The sequence below is a fragment of the Toxotes jaculatrix genome, chromosome 11 (assembly GCF_017976425.1).
Source record: "Toxotes jaculatrix isolate fToxJac2 chromosome 11, fToxJac2.pri, whole genome shotgun sequence".
Classification (NCBI taxonomy): domain Eukaryota; kingdom Metazoa; phylum Chordata; class Actinopteri; family Toxotidae; genus Toxotes; species Toxotes jaculatrix.
This window is the reverse complement of record NC_054404.1, coordinates 10,231,862-10,254,722: the sequence shown is the minus strand read 5'-3', so window position 1 is coordinate 10,254,722 and position 22,861 is coordinate 10,231,862. Positions and strand designations below refer to the sequence as shown.

Sequence of the window (22,861 nt, the reverse complement as noted above, 5' to 3'; positions counted from 1 at the left end):
AAAACTGTGAGATAAGAAACCAGAATTCACAGTGTTTCATAAGTCTTGTTATTGTGGTTGTAAGGGTCAGAATGAGAACCATAGATTTTTATGGTACTGTGTCAGCCCCCTCATTTGGTTTGATGTCCGAGGACTCTTAATTCTGCCACTGTGTGTTTCTATGTATGTTTGGTGGAACGTTTGAGACATACATATAATGCCAGTTATCCAAAGGTCCAGCCAGGAAAAGCACACTGAAATGTAACTAATCTATCATCTATCATCTCACTTGGCAGTGTCAATAAATACATGTAAATGTCATTAACTGTGAATAAATTGACTCAAACTGATAAATTAATTTGACCCTTTTAATGCCAAATCTTATCTGTAGCCAAAGGGATATCTGTAATGTCCTTTCTTTATGACCTGAGTAATATTTTTCACTCTGCTGACCCAATTATGTTTTATACTGTCAATTAACTGCGGTTTTTAGGTAAAAGCCAGTCACGATTCAAAATATCACCAACACATAACTGGTAAACCTACATTTATTGTGTCTCCTGTGTCTCATCTTTTAGGACATGAATGACTTCTCCCCTGTCTTTACCCAAGACCTGTATAAGGGTATGGTGGCACCTAATGCAGAGAAAGGAACAGTCATCACAACTGTTTTTGCTGAGGACCAAGACCCACCTGTGAGTATAGTCAAACACATCTATCAAACTTCAAATTTATATTTAAAATATGCAATGTATACAACATCGGTGGTTAAATTTCAAAGAACATGAAGCGCGTTGACTCCATCTGTGTTTTCAATAAAGGTAGCTAAGATGAAAGCCTTGCTGGGTGATTTTTACCTTCTCACTACATGTTTCTCACAGAACATCAGCCAATTTAGCGGTAGCATTTCACGCGATGCATTTTAAAGATGTTTTCAAGACTTTGATGCTCTCATTAGAGATGCAGTGCTGTGTATATTTTCATTCCCCACCAGTAGTTCTAATTGTGAGGGGCTCTTGTTTAGCTTCACTTGTATGACTCATCTGCCAGTTACCTCAGTCAGCGTCATGTCTCCTCACAATATCTGAGCAGGGTCTCCCGGGACTGGAGCTGTGAAGATGTTTTTTTGTCTTTTTATTCTTTCGGAGTGCGCAAACCAAGGAGCAAAATTACACAATGCAGAAGAGAAATTGTGACACCCTGCTGAGACCAGAAATTGTGTGACTAAGAGGAAGCAACGCAAGAGCGATGAAAAGCATTTATTAGGGGGTAGTACCTTGGTTTGAATCTGTCAGTAGTTTAACAAGTGTATTTTGGAAAGTTCCAGTTCTGTCTTTCACCTCATTTGAACCTCCTTTATTGGCAGCGACACACACCTTAGAATTTTATAACACATGGTGAGTCAGCAGTTTTCTTTCTTTTTGGTTGTGATACAGAGTGTTTGGGGTTTTTTTTCCCCATATAGAAACGTCCCCAAATCAACCTTTTGCTGTCATAACACACAGTCTTTTTTTTAATTTATTTTTAAATTTTAACTGCAAAAAGGGGAATAGGAATTCCCCAGTGATCTCCCTGACTTGCCCTAAAAGCTTCCATCTCTGAACAAGTTTTTCAGAAACATCATGTATGACTGGACTTGATGCTTGTCATTAGTGGCCCTCCTGCTGTTGGGATTTAACCAGAGCTCAGCAAGCTTGTGTACTCTCTGCAGCACATAAACACTTAGGGATATGGATGCCTGTCGGTCCCAGCTGTGGGTGGTAGAACATCTTCAGAGCGCCACAGAGACTGCAGCATGTCTCACTCTCTGACTGTCCCTGCTCCTGCCATCCCATCCCATCCCCAGCCACCTCCCTGGTTATGCAGCTCCAAAATCATTCTTTTTAATTCTAACTTGCCTTTTTTGCCTTATATTGGGTTTTTCTTTCAGAGAAGGCTTGTATAGTAGAAAACATCCAGCAGCGGCATAGCACAAATAATAGAGAGTAATTCATCATTACGTGACCGTGAACACGGAGGCAGCAAGTGAGACATGGGAGTGACTCGGCAAAGTGGTTTGACAGACACACGGATTAGGTTTTCTAACGGGAGCCAACTAACCCAGTTTCTTATTGACCTGCATTTGGTAGTTCAAAGCATTTTATTGACAGGATGCCTGTCAAAGACACCTTTGTGTGGCAGAACAGGGTTCAGTCTAGTGCCTGCTAAGCACACACATAAATGTGTGCGCACACAGGAGAGGAAGAGACTCACTCAGTGCTTGTTGTCTTGATGTGACAAATATGCATGTTAATATCACCCTAAATAAGAAAGGAGATCACCATGGAGACAAGTGTTCCAGTAAGAGGCTTTATTCTTCAGCACAAGAATGGAAGAGTCTGTTCTGTGTGACTGAAAATGAAAGTTTCTCTTTTAGAGATTCCCTTTTCTCCACTAATCTTTTAGTCACGTGTAAATCAAATTAGTCATTACTCATTTAGTTGTATCAGTGTGTTGGTTTTGCTGTCTTACACTCTCAGCTCAAACCTTGCTGTTGTATGGTGTCTCTGAAGCATCATTCAGTGTTTCCCAGTGCTGCTGAGCTTGTTCTTTAATTCATGAACTGGCCATTTTATCCTAGAGAGAACTGTATTCTTTAGAAAATAAAAAATGAAAAAAGAAACAAGCAGAACAAAACACATTTTAAAAAGATCTTTTAACATTTTAACATGTTGCTCTAGGTTGCAATTAGGAAGGATTATTTTGATGTCTGAGTGAGGGTTTTTTTTTGTTGTTGTTGCTCATCTGCATTGTTAATGACACAGTGAGTTCACTCCAGCAGTGGACATAAAACATTCATAGTCTGTGAGTCAAATGCCAGACAAGAAAAGGTGTTGTAAAGCTGAAAATGTCTGTCGACAGAGATGGAGTAAAATGCCACTGTAACTACAGTACATTCGGTAGTTGACTCACGTTTAAACATAATTTCAGAGATGCTGCGTGTTCTGCAAGAAGATGTACCAATTATCAAAAACAAAGATTGTGCCAAATCTGGAAACACTGATTACTTTGAAATTGTGAGGTCTGCTAAGGGAAAATAGGTACTGTGTTTTGAGTGAGGCAAATTGTTTCCTGGTGAACATTTCCTTCACTGGTTTCCTTTGGTGAAGTCCTATTTTTCCACAGCTTTAAGTTAGACACTTCATTGGGTTTTCGAAAGGCAAACTAATGACACAAGTGGGAAGGACAAGAACTGAAGACTGACCGCTGTTACTAAGTTGACAACACTGCATGTCTAGCCTTGAGCAAAACACTTTGAACCATCTCTGCTGCCGTCACTGTGGACGTCTAGCTACTGAAGATACTGTATTAGATTCTTCAGTGGGAGGTGTTTCTTTTTTTTTTTTTTTATTAATGGTCCTGTCCTGACATTTTTTCCATTACATGTTAGAAAACAATTTGAAGAGCTTTTAGAGATGAGACCCTTTTTCTGAGAATCCCCTTAGTGAATTCACTCAGGTAGTTTTGTAACCTCTTAGAGGCACATTTGTATGAGTAAGCCTCCTGAGGGATCCACTGCTACTACAGGATTTACCTCCCTCTCAAGCCCCAGGTTTTACTCCGTCCCCCAGGGAGCAAAATCGGTTCAGGCAAGGGAGTGGAGCTTCAAAAAGCTTTTTAAAAATCAGACTGAATTTGAGGTCCAAAGGGATGAAACTGGAATAAGATATAGAGATGATTAGTAATCAGGCACCGTGATTAATCTTAATCAAAGGGTCATATCAAAGCCCAGGCTCTCACTAATGAATGTAAGTGTGTAACTCTGGAGACTAGAGGAGTGAGTTTAATGGAGAAGTTTTTATTCCAAATGAAAGGGAAGAGGTCTGAATCAATGAATAACAGTGAGTTTACATTATATTACTGATGAGGACAGACTAATGAGGGCTGAGTAGAGAAGAGAAGAGTAACCTTTTCTTACATAAATCACTTCAGCTCTTCTGTATGAATAAACAATAAAATGTAACTGTAATAGAGTTATATTCCTAACATATGGCTTGAATACATTTTACAGTACTTCATGGCTTCACCTGAAAATGTGAAAGGTGGTGTCCAGATAAGTGGATTGCTACTGGATTGATGTGGTTCATGTTCTTCTTCCTCCTTCCTCCAGGGTACTCCGGCCAGTTTTGTTCGCTATAGAGTGGACCTGGACAGGTCACCATACAGTGGGAGTATCTTTGATGTGGAAGAGGAAACTGGAAGAGTCATCACTAAGGTCAACCTTAATGAAGAGCCCAGCGTCACCTTTAAGGTGAGTGGTGGTGATTATGAGAACAATAGCAGTGTGGTGCTTCCAAGATATTAGTTATTCTATCTGAGTCCCTTAGAGTAAATCCAGGAATTGTCAGTTTGTGCTGAATGGTAATAGAGTTCAATTCCTTGCATGTTTTAATGTAATCTAAGTTTCAGTGAAGATCAGCGGGTCAGAAATGTGTGCATATTGACCCCTGAAAATCGAATTATCACTGTTTCCTGACATATCTCAGTGATCATGTCATTGCTTCTTTTGTGTCTGTGACCAGTGATATTGAGTTTTTTTATAGATTAAACAAATGCCCTCCCAGCCACTCACATAAAGCTATTTTACTAACTTAAGGTGACCTTACATAGCCATATCTGCGGATGTGAACACTGGAGCAGGTGCTGCAGGATATTAGGTCCTACTGAGGATATGTCACTTACACTCCCATGTTGTCTGTCTACCTCCAGCCTCTGTTTCTTTTTTTTTTTCTCCTCCTTTCGCTGTTTCTCTAAACATTTGTACGTGTTTATTCTCCCTCTGCCTTTCTCTCCCTCTATGCCCTCCCCCAACCCCCCCTTTCCTGCTTCCCCCAGGCCCCATTCTCCACAGTCTATGAATGTCGATCAATACATTCATACTCACTCTCTGGGAGCTTTGCAGGCTCCTCGCCAGATCCTATTTTGCTAGTCTGTCTTTATTAGGATGCTGAACATGTCTACAAAAAGTGCCTGGCAACCTCAAAAAAGGAATTATTTGTATAGTGAGATGCAGTATGGTAAAAAAAAAAATGCAGTAGTTTTGTCATTGCATTTGCATTTTTATACAGTTTATGTGTGTTCTGTCTTGCTCACTGCAGCTGTTTGTGATAGCCTATGATGATGGGGAGCCGGTGAAGTCTAACGGTACTTTGGTGGAGATCACTGTCCTTCAGCCTTCTCGTATCCCGATCTTCACCCAGGAAGAGTATAAGTAAGTCTCCACACTGTAGATGCAGCTGCCTTTGCCTATAAATTCATACACCAAAGAGCAGCTTAGGCTGTAGTGCCAGACACAGAGTCAACAAGGAAGGATGAAGTCAACAAGGCATTTTAAAAACACTTTGATGCCCATTTACTTCTGTGGTCACATCATCCTTTCAACTTTTCTAATAATCTGAATAACGTTTAGTCACTTGATAAGGTATATATTCTACCTTGAACTGCAGCGAATGGTTGTGAAGTCTTGATTGATGATTTTATTATTTTGTAATAGCGAACAGCTCTACACATTATTGTGCTCTCATTGTCAACACTCAGGAACGTGGCCCTAGTTCTGATTCCGTTTCTCCGTCTTTGTCATGCTCTCATTTCTCTGCATGACTGATTAATGAGTTTTGAGTATAAATATGTATTAGAGCTTCAGGGTAGATGCTGCAGATCACCACTGCTGTAAACCACATTTGTTTCTCTCTGAGGGCAAAGCAGGGCTTCCCTCTGAGTTTATTAAGAGTCTCTTCTGGCAAGTTTAAGTGTGTAGTCTGTTAAACTGGGAGAAAGAGATGTGGGATGGAGGAACATAATCCATACGGTTCTGAGATGACTGGCTGCTACACATGCGATTTACGGCTGTTCTGGGTCAGGGCTGGGTGGAGTTTGCCTGTACTGACGATACTGTGACTCAGGAGGAAGCCAAGAAGTCATTTATAATTAATAATAAACATGGATTATTAACACTCCAGCTGAAACTGCTTTGAAAAAAATCTTCCGTGAGTGAGTACTAGCATTAAGAGTTGCTGTCTACTATGTGGAGCTACAGTAGGAACCTGTCTGCAGTGTTAAGGAGATTTTTGCCACACTGTGAAGCTTTAAGGTCTGCGGAGTTTGCAGGAGCTTAAAGTAATGCTTGTTTTAAGTGGATTGATTTACTACCTTGTGTGTCAGTCAAAGTAGGGAGTCCTGGCAGACTATCTTCTGTAACAGAATTTGATATGCCTTTATGCATCAGACAGGGGATGTGAGTCCTTCCCAACCTGTCAACACATCAGTTGAGGTGTATTTGTCTTTCTTTGTGCACAGGTATGTCTTTCTGCCCATCTCATTGCCTTTTGGGAATGTTTGCTTGGTTGGGTATGTGTCTGCGTGTTTTTATTTCCACATACAGATGAGTATGTGCGCACTGAATACATTCTTTAGTTTGTCGTCCAGTACTTTGTGCGTGCGCTCACATTCTCCCATTGCTCAGCTTTACTTGGTGATTGATGCACAGGCACAGCAGCATCGCTGCTGAAAGGGCATTGATTAACGCTTTGAATGAGTGCTCTGTGTGACACACACACGCAGAGGGTTGGGACCATAGGCAGAGGCCTCTGCAGTGTGTCACATTGACAATGCTAACTGTACACAGTGGCAGGCCTGGTGTAAATTATGAGCCATGGAAGCATTAGCCAGGTGCTCGAGCCTCTCCTGCTGGACAAGGTTCTCTCCAGCGGAGAGTGTCCAATCTGCTCGTTCTGCGATGAACTGTCTCTCCATTCTTCTCCTCTCTATCTCTCCCCATCGTCCTCTCCCTGAGGAACCTTCTGAACACAAATCACTCTCTAAACGTCCACAGACGATCTCGTCTGTCTCTTTGAAAGCAGTTAGTTATAGCAGCAATCAGGTAAGCTATGCCTACAGCTCCAGCGCACACAATTAAAATAACTCTGCAGGGCTTTGGCTGACTTAATGATGTCTGCTCCTGCTTTATGGTTGGTCCCCTCCATCTGTCAGAGGGAAATGAGGGGCTCCCAGTCATTGTTGGCTACAATAAATGGCTTATACCGTAGTTGCTACTGTAGCAGCATGTTGCCACTTATTTTTCACAAGGTTTGAGCAAAACACCTTGTGTTGCCTCTTTAGAAGTACATTTGTTATTCACAAATTTCAAAGCTGTTTGGATTAACCAATCAGAAATTATGCTGAAATCTGCATTAAGTAACATTGCTGATACTAATGCCAAAACAAATGACTCCGTGTATTAAAAGGTTCCTTGTAGTGCTGAACCTATAGAGAGTTATAAGCCAGCTCGGCAGCTTCACACAGCTTTAAGTGTCTTCTCTCACTGTTTCAGTTCCTTAGACCACGAGAAGACTGTGCGATTGAGTCTAACAGCCCTCATCAACCCCCCATATAATACTGCAGACTGCCAATTTCAGTGTACACTACCTGCCCAGCATGAAGTGAACACAGCTTGGTGAATAAAGTCTTTTTTGGAGGTTGGTGGGCCACAACAATACTAAAGTGAGGGAATATAGAGCTGGAAGTGTATGTACAAACACATTAGCTGTAACAAATTGATAAGCTGATGGTGTGTTATAGCTAACACACTTAATATTGCTATTTTCTTTCATGATTCATAGAAATAACATGGAAATAGAAATATTTATTGTATTCCTTTTTGTCTGTATCTAAACAGCCACACAACAAATTCTATGATTGTGATATTTACATTCGTAGAAGTATTTTAGTATGTCTAATATTTTTTCTACCTCTAATCCAGTGCAGCAATCCAGTATCTTCACCAACTCAAACTGCAGCTTTCCAAATAACCACAGATTTGTATCAACAGCTCATCTTTGATCTGTTCCAATTGACTGTGTTGATCCGAGCTGTATCTTTAGCCAGGTGATAAGTGATTGACTCAGTAATCCCCTTGTGCCTAGCTTAATGGGAGGGATTTACTTGTAGTTTTCATGGCCTTGATAATTTCAACTTGACAGCTGCATCATCTGCTGCATCATCTGCTGCAGCCGTGTCAGAACTTTTGCAAAGTACCCATGTGGTTTTAACTGATCAGTGTTCTGAATCAGATTTATTGAATCTGATTCATTTTGCTATTTATTTCCCTTCAAAGTTTTTTCTTCCATCCATCTATATTTGAGTACAGAACATATGACTACAGAAGGATTGTGCTTAGAGCTGTGTTGATAAAATTGATCCTCCTATTCTCATTTTATTTTGTAAGGATCGATTCATACGTGCTCACGTACAAATTTGCGTCATCGAATTCACGCATGCGCGTGTGGTGTGAAGCTACCAAACAATGAACTATTCCCTCTGCAATGCTTAGTTAACTGCGTACTGTCTGACACCATTGTTCATTGTTTGGTAGCTTCACACCACGCGCGCATGACTGAATTCGATGACGCGAGTTCGTACGCAAGCACGTACGAATCGATCTTTGCAGAATGAGGATCGATTCAGAATAGAATCTATTTTATCAACAGAGCTCTAATTGTGGTCATGCATAAATCTAATATTAAATAAATACTAATTATAGCTATGTGCGTGAACAAAGATATTAAGTTTTGGACAAATTTTTGGAGAAAAAAATGTTCTTGGAGCCCTATGATTAAACCACTGTGAAAGGCTCTTTTGCATGGAACTCACGGACACAAGCCCATGGGGAAGTCTTTAGCACTGGGCACATGGGAAGGGAATGAATATTTATTTTCTCCTGGGTATGTGACTGAAGATGAGGAGGGGTAAGCCGATATCTAACATGGTCCCACTATGTGAATCCCCCCTCTTGTATGCTGAGGCTACTTCTCTGGCCCAGTGATGTTAGAAACCCCACAGTCTGAGCGTTTTTCTGTGCTCATCTCCCTCACAGCACTTCCCTTCTAAATCTACTCTAAATCACATGAGATTTTGCCTCACCGCTTCTGAGGATGTCATTTTGCTCTCCTCCTCCTCATCCTCCTCCTTTCAGCCCCCCAAGCCTCCATATCCCCTGAGTTTTTCCTCTTAGCTTCTTGTATATCGCTCTCTGTCAGTTTCTCTCTCACTTTGTCTTCCCTTTGCTTCTCTTCTCACTGTACACTCAGTAGCCCTTCATTTTCTCCTCAGCAAAGGGGGGAAATTCTGTCTGTGTGGATATGTGTGATTCTATGTGCATCTGCCCCCCACTTAGATTTCTGCCCCCACTTGTATTTCTCCATATGAGGTCCTCACTTAATTGATGTCATTTTTGTGGTCACTTCAATGAATTACTGTCCATTAATCTTTATTTTTGGCCCAAGTGTGTCTTTGTTTTGAGTCCAGTTGTCCTTTAAACACATGCCACTGGCGACACATGTCCATATTTACATCTCCATTTTTGTATAGCATATTTTTGATGAAATTGAAGAGATATGTTAGTGTATGAAAGTAAACTTGATAGAGTTTTATAATGCTTGTTCCCTCTGCAACCTATTTCCATACTTGCCGTTTTTACTGATTGAAGAGAATATCACTTGGGAGTGAAATGTCACACTATTATTTATTTCCGTTACAGCAATACACCAGTCGCACACAGCAGATGTTGTGCCATATCTGTCGCATAAATATGCAGTCGTGCAATCCTGACAAGAGCACTACTGCTCTTTATTGAGAGATGCTTTTAGTTATACTGTTAGCATAGTAAACAGTGTCAACAATGAGTATTACTACAATCAACCACATGTTGTCACTACTTATGTTTGCCACCCCACTAATTACACAATTACTGACAGCATGCTAAAATTACTGTGTACACATTATGTTTGCTGCCTCATGCATACATGCATATACAAATCTACAAAAAAAAAAAAAAAAAAAATTCCTTGGTTTCAGCGTACAGTCAATCATTTCTTAAAGGTGCCTTTTATATGGAGTAGAGATTTAGGCCTTTTCCTATTTTTCCATTAGACATTGTTACTCTCACCATTAATGAGAATGTCAGTGGTAATAGTTCAAACTGTGTAGTGTTTTACAGCACATCTCTGTTCTGCAGTTTCTTGACATTTATAGACCATAGAGACTTTCTGTGTAAATTTCCTGTAGGTATCTGCCCACAGTGTGACCACTGATTTAATGTTCTCAGCGGTCTGACTCTATCCTGTAATTTGAAATACCAGCCACACTGGACATTAGCCACCAAATCAAAAAGCAATAAATAACTCATAAAATTAGAGGAGTATTCCATGAAACCATTGCTGCTCATTTTAGAGAGATTAAAGGCAGACAACAGCTCAGCTCTGTGCCCTCCATCAACTGTTCCTGAAATCTGAAGGAAAAATAGCATTTATCATTTTTAGAGAAAACAAATCCACCCATGTCACATTTCCAATTCAGACAAGGATGTAATTCTGACATAATTAGGAAGATGACATGCTTTCATAGCATATAGCCCTTTTATTGGCAGCCTTCTTGCAACTGTTGTTTTGCCAGACAAGTGATAGAGGTCCTCACAACCTAGTCATCCATTGCCAGGCATTTAAAGGGTTAGCTGTAAACCCTACAGTGTGATCACCCACACACTGTCGTCATGCCTCAGTGCAAATCTACACTTAAAAAAGCAACCTCAGCCCTCCTTATGTCTAAGTATCTATCCATCCATCGTGGTATTCTTTGTTCTGTCTTCTTCTAAACAGCTACAGTCCTGGTCAAAATCATTGGCAACCTTGAATTTCAAGTACATAATTCACAATGTCTTCAGAAATAAATGCAAATGAGGAATTGTGTATAACCAGAATATTTTCATAAAATGTCCAAGGTTACTGAACAAAAGAAAAAAAAAACTTGCATAAGAGTGAAATAATACAGTCACAAAATGTACCCCAGACACAATTATTGGCACCCTTCACTAATATTTGGTTGCAGAACCTTTGGCAACAAACGTTATAAATGTTTCTTGTAGCCATCTAAAAGCTTCTTGCAACTGCCTGCTAGTACTTTCTGCCACTCTTTCATTGCTATGCATTCAAGCTCTTTTAAGTTTGCAAGAGCCCTCTTTGCAATGGCAGAGTTCATCTCTCTCCAAAGGATTTCAATGTGATATAGGTCAGGACTCATTGCAGTTTAAAATAGCTCATCTTTTCCTTTTCAACCATTCTTTTTGTGCTGCTGGATGTGTGCTTTGGGTTGTTGTCCTGCTGAAAGACCCAAGACCTTTGCCTCAAACCTAGTTTTCTGACATTGGGTAACAGATTTTGCTCTAAAATGCCTTGGTAATCTTCTGATTTCATCTTTCCTTTGATACATTCAGTGCCTACAACATCAGCCTCATCATGCCTTTCACTCATTAGTGTTGTCCTCCTTGGCCTTCACTCATGGAACCCTGCTTGGTTTTAGTACTGGGCTTATGGTACAAGCTGAAACCATCACTCCAGATCCTTCCAGCCAGAAACTCTTTAGATGTCCTGCACTGTTTTTTTCAAAATGTAAACCAAACTTCGCAAAGACGTCTCTCATTAAATTTCTTCTTAGCAGCACATCCTGAAAGTGTCTTAATTGTTTTAAGACGGTAAAACTAATGATAGCATTGTGCACGATTGCCTTGTAGCCTTCATTATTGTTATGTATTTTTATAATAACATTTTTGATGCTCTCAGATAGCTCTCTTGTCTTTGCCATTGTCAAAAAGAAAGTGGAAACGATAAGCACCTTTTTAAATGCAGCAAAACCATCATTCATTGGTTAATTTAGTTTATGTCAACACTGAAAATGAGGAAAAGTTGAATATTATTTGTCTTTTGTTTGAAGAACTCATTTAAATTTATCAAAAGGTGCCAATAATTGTGCCAGAGGTACATTTTGTGTTTGCATTATTTCAATATTATGTAAGATTTTTCTTTTTTCCCTCTTCTGCAGTTACCTTGGACATTTTATTAACATATTCTGGTCATACAAAACTGGTTCATTTGCATTTGTTTCAGCAGATATTCAGAATTATCTACTTGAAATTCAGGGGTTCCGGTAATTTTGATAAGGACTGTATAAGGTGTTGAGGTCTTTCATACCTCTGAAGGGCATGATTGATTTTCAGCCGCAGGTTTGAATCTGATGCCCTGAGCCTTGAACCTTGAAGCACCAGGAGCACAGTGACCTTTCACTTGTCTCTGCTAAGTAGGCATGCATCACTTGGCTGTCTAACAGATGCCAAGTCACACTCATTGCACACGTCCCAAATATCAGCTAAAGGTCGATGCTGAAAGCCAGGGAAGAAAAGCAGTATGACCTATCATTAAAGGCTTGCACTAACTTTCCAGATAAGTATCATTAACCATAAAAAAGTGTATGCTCTATGGATGCAGACTCTCTACCCAGTGTGTGTTTCTGAATAATTAGGTTGTTTTTATTTAGATTTCTGAAGTGTTTGCTCAGCTATTTCTAGCTAGAAGGGTCAGCTGTCACATTATCCTATATTATCGAGAATGATGGTGAAGGAGGAAACTATTGCATGAGAAGCTGTGTAAGCTTTGGTACAAATGAAAGTGCTTCTGTTACATCTGACATTCATGCTGTCATTGTTGCTTAATTTTTGTGACAGGCAAGTTGTTTTTCCTCCATAATTTCCTCTAATTTTAACAGAACAACGGGTGAGAATAAGCACAATAGTGAAAATGTGAGACAAGTACAATTTAAGGGTTTTATTTACCCAAATTTCAATATCCATGACTAACTCATCACTTTAATCGAATATGAACACATTTAACAGTTAAAAGGGCAAAAATAATGCAGCCTCCTGTGAACTGCAGTCCAAATTGGAAACCGAGCTGCATGCATGAGTAAGGAAGACACTGAGATGACTGACTGACAAAGACTGAACATTTATACCTGCCTGTCCAGACAATGAGCACAAAAGGGGACAACAAGGAAGCATACTAAACTAAAGTAATGGGATGAAATTAACATTAACTGTAGATGGTTTCTCATTGTAAAGCACAATATTATTTTGCTATGGATGATTTAAGAACAAAATTTATATTTGATAACACGTGAAGATACAGCTCACCCTGTGCACCCTATTACAACTTGGAAACTCTGATTTTCCTGAAAGCTCAGATGCATCTGAGTTGGCAGTTGATAATATGGTTGTGCCTGAAAACAAAACAAATATGCATACCACACATCAGTATAATTAAACCAAAATTTAATAGATATCATGTCAGTAAACAACATTTTGAACCTCACTCTACAATCTCTGTAATCACACAACCACACTGATCATGTGAAAGCTCGTGCAAGTGATGATATGCTAGTTGTTAAAATTGGCATCTTTCCCATCTCTACCATCCATCCAAAACAGAAACATGGCATAAGAGACATGTGGCTGCTCACTCACTGGAAACATTCAAGAACAGTTTCTGTAATTTGTGGTAGCCTGTCCAACACACAGTTTCTGTTACTGATATTTCCTGCAGCATTCTGCTAGTTAGAGAGGTGCTAATGTCTTTATGTGTTTGAGGCCTCCAGGTGTTGGTTTGGTAGAGTAGATAATTTGGACAGGAGCAGTAATTTGACAGTAAAACATGCAGGATGGCACAAGTACCTACATGGCACCGTGTGATATTATACTGCAAGCCTCAATGGCCAGCCCAGTTTGGATAACACACTCATCCACCAGTGTCCAAAACATTCACTGGCCAGGTCTCCTCTTGTGTGCTAAATGACCCAGTGGATGCTACGTGAAGTGATGTCCTGCGGACTGACATGGCTAAGCTGGCACACAGTGTCTGGCAGCGTGGTAAATGTTGTTTCTTCAGCTTTGCTAATGTTTTCCATCTTGCCCTCCAGAAGATATTTTTGATTGAAGCCCCTTTCTTTCTTGTGGAAAAAAAAATGATTCACTGTGAATACAGAGGAAATCTGGGTCTGGTGTGGCAAGATAAGTGATCAGAGGGATAGCTCAGGGAGGAACATGATCAGACGAGGGGTTGTTTGTTTGTTTGTTTGTTTTATAGGACATGATAGTTTAATGTGAATATTTTCGTAAGCTTTACTTTATGTCAGAGGTGTTGGATTTCTGAAATGTTTGTTAGCACCAGAGCATTTTTTGCTAAATCCTCTCTGCAAGTGTGAGTCAGCAGCTCACTAACGTTATGTGCTAATATCTCCGAGTGTTACATTTGGTTTACACAAATGTAGGAATTTGAGAAAGCCTCAGTTGGTATAAGTATAATGTATTGTAACAGTTTTGAATTAAAGTAGCTTGGGATAATGTTGTGTTTGGAAGCTGCAGGGGTTTCTTATTTAGCATAAGCTGTGCAAGGCTGGGAAGCTGCAAGGACAAATTTACACTTAGTGCATAACAAAATGACAAATTCTACTTTCAAATGAGCATTTGATGCAGAATGATTTGTAATTTACCTCATCTCCTTTACTAACAAGTCCATTACTTTGTCTTTGTTCCTCAACAGTTATGAAGTGTCTTGAAATAGATCGCCAAAAAAATTTTTTATATATATATTTGTCAACAATAACTTCTTTTATGAAGACATGTTTTTTACTTTTACAACTATTAAATGTTTATATAGTGCTTAAAAATGCTAAATAGGGGAACTTTAAACAAAGTGCTGTCATTAATTCTCTCTGAAAAGAGAAGAGTTGGCCGTGTTTTAGCAGACAGATTTCCTGTGATTGTTAATGAGATACTGTAGATGCAGTGTGATTATCTGAGCCTGACAATGTGGATGTTTACCATTACAGTGCTGTTATCATCCCTCTGAGAATCAACACCCAGCCCGCAGCTCCAGAATACGCTTTTGTTCATCCAAAAATAGCATTTGAAGAACTCAACAGCAGCATGTCTTTCTAGAGACAATGTCCACAGACCTCACTGTGGACAGATTTCAGTTTATCTTTTGGGGGGTTTTTGAAAAGAGTCTTTTGGTTGAAAAGACTTGCCCTGCATTCCCAAAACAAATACACATTTGTCTTATAAAGAAGGCAGAATGTAGTGAGACCTTTTATGACACGTTATTTGTCATCTACCATCACACTTAACACTGTTATACTTAAGAGGGGGTATTTGAATTTCAAAAGCACTTTTGTATTTTAGCAGGCAGCACAGAGCTCTTGTGTGCTCCTGCATCCTTTATGATGTGTTAATGCAATTTAATCTGTACTTTCTGACAAGCAACATTAATGCAGTAACCTTTATGCCACCAGGGTATTGTGTGTACCTAGTTAACAGTTGTTGGATGTTTTTTTGGTTTTTTTTTTTTTTTTTTTTACACTGCTGAACCAGCAGCAGCCATGTCCAGAGACATTATGTTTTCAGGTTGTCTGTCTGTCCCTCCATCTATCCTTCCATTCCATTCTCATGAACGCAATATCTCTGGGGCATCCTGAGGGCATTTCTTATAAATTGGCACAAATTTGGACTTGGACTCAAGGATTAAGTGACTAGAATTTGGTGATTTAAGGCCAGAGATCACTGTAAGCTCCCAAAACTCATATTTGGCCATATCAATATATCAATACGTTCAATATAACGTATTCCTTTTGCTAAATTCCTTCAAAGTTTTCACAGCATATATTATAAGGGTCTGGACAGATATGGATGTAAACTCTAACTTTATAGTTTGTCAGAGGCATACAGCCACAAGGCAGTAATTCTATTTTTTTTTTTTTTTACAATGGCAATGGTATATTGTACATTCTAGGTTGAGAATTGACTCTTGCCAAATAACATAGCTTTGTAATACCCTGTCTGTCAGAGCCTGCACTATTTTCAAAAAATCTTTTGAATATCTTGAGTGGTTTCAGGACCTCGTAATAGCTCTTTTTTTTCATCTCTGTTTCTCGTTTACCTTTCTCCCCTCCACTTCTCCATCCCTGTTCGGTCTTGCCAAACATAACCTATAATCTTTAAAGTTCACCCTTAAGTCAAGAACACACTAAAGCTTAACCTCTGAAATAACATTACAATAACAGTCTTTATCTCTGTATGAAATTTGATTTCAATTTGAAAGAACATGTTTTGTTTTTTTTTAACCGTTGTACACATGATACAGTGATAGAGTTTCTGGCATGTTGTGTTTAAATGCGGTACTGAAGTATTTAGTCATTTTGAATGTTACTTAGTCTAATGAAATTTGAAAATTGAGATTAAGGTGAAAAGCCTATGTCCTGTGTACATTTTGTTGTGTGGCTGAGCAGACTTCAGCTTGGTTGTCAGAGTCACTTAGAAGTGTGGTCTTACTGTAGAACATGAGCTCTGGATTCACAGCGCTGTCTTTCCTTTCTCTCTGCTTGTGTTTGAGGACGGGCTGAAACGCATTCCTTATGTGTAATTTACTTCGAGTCACAGCAATCTCTGTCACTCTCTGAGTTTGCTTCTGGGCAGGAACAAACAAGTTAACACCACGGTGACATAATAGCTAACTAACAAACTCTCAAGCACATATCCGCCTCAACAGTCATCAAATTAGGCTGATTCAGAATTGCTAAACGAAATGAGCAGCATAACACTACTATAAGCAGTAAAGCAGGAATGTACTGCAGTACATTTGCAAGTCTGTGTTTTTGGGCGTTCACACACTGTTTAGCATGATTTTTGCTACTGAGCATGTTACAGTTAAATGGCTCTTGTCCGCCTTTGTTGTTGTTCCAGACCTTTGTGCAGCACTGCATCAATACATCCACCAGGGACTTGCACTGAGAGAGGGCACTCCTTGTATCTCCCGGGATGTCCATCGCTGCTTGTTCACTATGTGATGCAATGCATGAATAGAGAGGGAGGGCGAGGTGGAAAGATAGTCAGCAAGGCCCCCCGTGGCACACGACAAGATTTATACACCTCTGCCTTGTCTCGTAAGCATCACTCCACCATTGGCCCTGGGGCAGAGTGCTCGCTGACACCTGTGTGCCGCCCGCGCTTCTCAGTGCCGTGTCATTCACCCTCTCTCATGCTGACACCAGGACTCTCTGCTGCTGCCTGTAGACATGTCAGCATCTTCCGCTCCTCTTTATGTCTCCACCTGGATGGGATTTTTTTTTTTTTCATCTGAATATGAAAGGAATTAAAAGTGGCTTTGGCCCTGCTCAGTTGTACGTGCTAATGCATTATGCGTAATTGACTCTTTTAGTTCACCTACTGCTTGACTCTTGTATACAAAACTTATTTACTTTCTCTGGTACATTCAAGTCTTAATGTATCAATCAGCTCATAAATACCCTACTTAATTATCAGATATTATTAGAGTGCTTGTGCTCAACTAGCTGTTTAGATCATCATTCCACCCTATCTGCTGTATCTAACCTTGCTGTTATCCTTTCTGTCTACATGTGGATACACCTTTATAATAATCTGCACACTTCATACACCTTCACACCCCCCTTGGCATTTCTCAGCAGCTTACAACCCTCAGGCAGAGCCACTTTGTAGGAAAGTGATAACTTGTCAGCTCTGCCTCTTCCTGGCAATCACACCGTGCAGCCCGGTGCTAGCTCCACAGAGCCTTTCAGACCCCACTCACAGTCAAAGAACAACCTGAGAAAAACCTATGAATGGGTCAGTACAGGTTATCCAGCAGCCCAGAGTTTTTACCAAAGCTGCAGCCGCCAAAGATGAACGCTGAAAATAGTCAGTAAATGTGGGCTCCAAGAAAACTGAGTATTTTGAAATCTTTGGAAAAACCCTCAACATCTCTGGAGAGAGTCACAAGGCCTCATGCAAGAACCACTCGTATAAAGAGATTTGTTCGTAAGGGGCAAGAACAGAATGAGTGATTTAAGACACCTGCTTAGAATTTTCTCTTGGGTACGTAGTAAATTCACAAGTGGTGATTGGCATGCACATGCCTCTCTCCATGAGGAAAATAAAACACTAATTTGCTCTGAAATCACAATGCCTTAATCTGAATGAAGCTGCAGTTTAAATATCATACTGAAATTTACTAAATTAAAACACGACTAAGACAAACTGACTGCAAAATGAATATTCTGTTCAGCATATTATCATTGTCATGGCTTGCCAATTTAGTGAGAGGTTTTTTAGCTTTTATGATTTTTATTGGCATATTTTGGCTCAGCAACTTATACAGTTCAGTTGCTAACTCTGCCAGCTGCTTCAGGCTCTTTATGCAGGCCTCTGTCCAATATCATCTTCTGTTGCACCTGACAGTGTAACATCACCTACTGTAGGGTATTATATTCGCTCATCTAATATGTCTGTGACTTTCACATGACCACCTCTCATATTGGTCATGGACCACTTTGCATTAGAAAGAGCATCTTATTTCATGTCAGACCATTTACTCTTCATTTCTGTCACTGAACAGTACAGTGCCTCTCTGCACCGCACTGTTAATATTTTCATGTTGTTTCTGGTGCCTTAATACAACTAGGCTCTGCTAGATGGGGTTATTTTTTTGTCTGCTGATGTGTGAAATTCAGTGATTAGAGACAGGTGACAGAGGTTGCCTTATATGGCAATTTTAGGGACACTGATTGTGCTAATGAGTGACTGAGAGGTTTCAGATAACAGTAGGAAAATGTTCTTGCATGCTGCCCATGAGGTATGCATGGTCTGATGGTTTGAAAGGCTCAAAATTAAGTATTTGGAGGGCATTCTTCCCTAGATTGGAGGGCCTATAAAACTCCCCTCGAGAGGCTGGTGCTTGCTTCTGGTTGCAGTAACTATCCGTTGTTCACCTACCTGCTGTATAGGTTACCTAGTCTGCTTTGAATAGTCACACACATGAATATGTGCTTAGCGTCATGCATCACAAACAGGGTTGGTGTGTGAAACTTGTATTCATCTCAGCCACAGCCCTTTAGCTGCAAGAGGGTTGTTTGTGTGTGTTGCGTCTCATCTGGTCAATGAAATCCCCTCCCGTGGACTGTTAATCTCCAGAACAGACAAAGGATTGCTGAAAAGTGTATTAAAAGTGAAGGGACGTACAATTAGTGACAACCGTTGTGTCACCCTCGCTTCCAGTGAGTGGCACATTTTTGTGACTGATTTAGAGTCACATGTTGGGCTCTGCTGCTCCTCACTGTGCTCACATTGTTCAAAAGCTTGCCTCTGTGTTTTTGTCAGCCTGATCCTGAGCCAAACAGGTAATCTACTTATATGGAGGCCACATTAATAAATTGGTTCCCATCACCGTGGAGCATGGTGCTGCTTCGTGCTCCGGGATGCCATGGACACAGCAATTATTCAGTGACAGCCCAACAGAACACCTAGAGGGAAATTGAACAGAAGTCATTTAGTATTATCCAAACATCACATTATTCATATGTCAATAACAGCATTGTATTTTTCGTGAAAGGCTTTGTGAGCACATGCAGTTAAGTCATTTCACTGTGGTATACACGCAACAATATTATCTCTCAGAATGGTGCTATATCATCCTCTGTCCAGGAGAATGGCTTGTATTTTCCTGAATTATTCTCAAGTCGAGATGTCCCTGGGGATTGTTTTTCACCTGAGACTGTAACTGTTGCCTCCAGGATGGATAGACGGGTCTTTTTTTTTTTTACTTATTGTCCTTCAACAATGTATTGTGTGCTCCTTTGTGTGCCTCTGAAACTTTGAGAGAGGTAAACACATATTCTATAGTGACTGCTGTGTCTTCCGACTGTCTAAAAAGTTTGTTTTACTCCAGTGAGCAGCAAAGACAGTGCCATTTATCGTCTCAATACCAGTGTATCCTCCAAGCGTCTCTGTTTCTGTGTGAATAAAGTTCTTCCTACTCTTCATCTTCACCCTGGGAAATTGGTTCAGTCTTCGGTGGGGAAGGTCTCACCACTGCGATTCCTATAAGGGGGAGCTACTCTATAAAATAATCAACCCTGAAGGGAAACTTAGGCTGACCGCACTTTCTTTCTAAGGATAATTTTATTATTCATGCAGTCAAATGTGTTGGAACTGAGGGGTCAGCAAAAACATGGACCGGAGGCGTCTCATTGCCTCTGGTCCGTGTACATAGCTTGGACTGCCAAAATAGCCCGTAACACTGACACTGACTCTATAATGGAGTCTGACTGTCATAGATTATGGTGAGAGTATTACTCCCACAACGTTGTCACAGATTTCTTACCGCTGCTGTGAATAATAGTCGAACTTTAAATGAAAACTGCAAAAGAGCCACGCACGCACATGCACAGACACACACACACGTCGTTTGCAGAGGTGAGAGAATGAGCGAGAAAGCAGTCACAGTATCACAAGAGGGTGTCACAGTGAGATGACATTATCAGCTTAAATCAGCCCTCACCGACATACCGCCAAGACAGGGTCCCCTGCTATTTATGGCAGCTGTAATTTCTGTGCAGAGTGGTGACAATCATATCTGCTGGATATGATTACACATTTGTTTGTCTGATAGTCAAGTATAGTCATTAGCTGTTACACACGTCACACTTATTGGGGCAAAAACACTCAGATCTCATTTAATATCATACCTTTTGTTTGTATATTATGTCTTATCTAAAAAAATAAAAGTCTGATCGTTAGGCCTTTGGTCAAACTTGCTCAAAGAACATTGTATTCAATATTTGATGAATTAATAAAGAAATAAGCAAGTATGAAATCAGATTTATTCCCTCACTTCTCCTTTCTATTGGACTTCTAAGCAGCCCATCCTAGTCAGGGTCTCAGCAGCAGCACCACCAGCAGAGCAGCCTAAACTTGCTTTACCCCAGAAAATTCCTACAGCTTCTCCCTGTGAAAACCCCAGTACACTCAGGAAGCTGAAAGATCTAATTCATCCATAATATACTGGGTCTGCCCCGGGGTCTCCTACCAGCTGATCGCTTCCGAAACACCTCCCCTGAAGGAGGCAATCAGGAAGCGTCTTCACTAAGGGCCCAAACAACCTCAGCTGGTTCCCCTCAATAAAAAGGAGCAGCGGCTTGATACAGAGGTTCTCTTGAATCACTGATCTCCTTGCTTTATCACGCAGAGTGAGTCCAGCCACCCAGCAGAGAAACCTCATCTCTGCTGCTTGAATCTTCAATCTCATTCTTGCGGTCACTACCCAAAGCTTGTGACTATACTTGAGAGTCGAAGCAAAGACTGAGCAGAAAAATGAGAGCTGTGCTGCCTTACGGCCGCGCTCAGATACAAAGCCAGCGTTACTTCTGCTGATGCGCCTAAACCATAATCAGTCTTGCGTGTGTTCTTATCCAGGCTACTAAGTTACTGGCAGCAGTCCAAGCAGTTGTGGATTATTTATTTATAAATATATTAAGTTACATTTTTTCCCAAAATACATTTTGAAGAATAAACAAAAAAAAGTGCTGTATTATCTGGATACTTGAGTGAAGTTAAAGTAAATGATAAAACTACAAAAAGAAATGACAAAAGAAATCAAAGCAAACCAAAATAAATGTAACAATAAATGGCTGTTGTTATTATTAAACCTTTTCCTAATTCAAAGCAGATTTGTGTGCACACTCGGTAAGACTCACTGAAACAGTGAATTCCTGGGAGGAAAAGGCAGGAAAAATAAATATTTTTGCAAATAAAGTAAAAACTAAATATATGCAGAACTGACATCACTTAACCTTACCGCTGGTCAAAATGTACGCCTCTGGTAGATAGTTCTTTCGGATATGTTATAAATTATTTATGCTTATATAAATGGTTATATAACTTACCAAACATTTACCCAGTACCCATTCTGTTCTGTGACAGTTCTCTACCAAATTTTTTTTCATGCATTAAGGGAGAATTCAGTGACTGAAACCAATCCCAACTGAACCAGTTTGAATTGATTGTAAACATTTTTTTTTTTCTTAAATTGCATTTAGATATACTGCAGCCTTTTTGTCCCTGTGATATTGGTCTGTCACTAGTTCAGGCATTTTCACTGATCTCTCAAGTTCTTACACAGTTTCTTATAATTTATGTTCTGCCTTTCCAGGTTTCCTCCAGTTAGTGAACTGGCTCCTTTTGGCACACCAGTGGGGACTATTCTGGCTGCTGCCATCAATCAAACCATCTTCTACTCCATTGTGGCAGGAAATGAATTAGGTATGTGCAATAAAGCCTACAATTCACAAACTCAAACACAAATGTTTTTTTTTTTTTTTCATACAATGCATTATAATGCTTTTCCCAACACTTCCTGCCAAACACCTTCACTCAAATTATGGCATAGGCTTTGTGTTTGAAGTACAAAGCCCTTTTTTACTCCTGTTTTTGTTTGTTTATATGTAAAGTCAACTTCTGCAAAGCGTTTTATCTGACAACTGCAGATGTCCACATACCAGATTTTCATCAAAAAAGAAAGGAAAAGTAAGCAAAAATCAATCCAAAGTCCAAAATCAGATTTTAAATTTAAATTTCTGAGAAAACTAAGATTATTTTGAAAATTGTGGGGCACACATCTTAGCTACAAGTTCTGCTTGCCCTGCCTTTGTCTAGAAGTAGAGAACATGCTTTTGGCATATTTGACACTGCTTTTTACACTTGCCGGCGAAGTCTGAAGAGCGTAATCACCCCCTGGGAGAGAGAGACAATACCCGACAGGTGTGAGGTTAGCTCCGGTCCTTAAGCCAGAAGTGGGAGACGTATCTGTGAGCTGGAGAGAGTGTAGAAGGAAGCCGTAGCCCCTTCCCCATATGTATCTCAGGTGCCCCTGCAGTGATCTGTGTCTATGTCACGTGGAAACAGGAGACAGAGTCACTTTTCCTTAGATGCTCCTGGAAACTGCAGGCAGACCTAATAAGTTCTATAAATCTGCCTCCGGGCCCCCAGCAGTAATATTCTCAGGGAAAGCAAAAGCCTTCTGAAGCGTGACCTTTTTGCACAGCGACAGAGGAGTCAGGATCTGTCCACGCCGCTGAAAGGGAAAAATAATCAGCCAGAAGCATTTCCGGGATATTT

At 40.2% G+C, this 22,861-nt stretch overlaps 1 protein-coding gene across 1 annotated transcript in view; it reads left to right on the top strand.

Annotated features, from left to right (window-relative positions):
- pcdh15a (protocadherin-related 15a) overlaps window positions 1-22,861 on the top strand; it is a 130,814-nt gene that overhangs the window by 75,958 nt on the left and 31,995 nt on the right. The window contains exons 21-24 of the mRNA XM_041049812.1: window positions 558-674; window positions 4,130-4,270; window positions 5,118-5,230; window positions 21,897-22,006. Coding sequence (XP_040905746.1) covers window positions 558-674; window positions 4,130-4,270; window positions 5,118-5,230; window positions 21,897-22,006 — 481 coding nt within the window. The remainder of the gene's footprint in view (window positions 1-557; window positions 675-4,129; window positions 4,271-5,117; window positions 5,231-21,896; window positions 22,007-22,861) is intronic.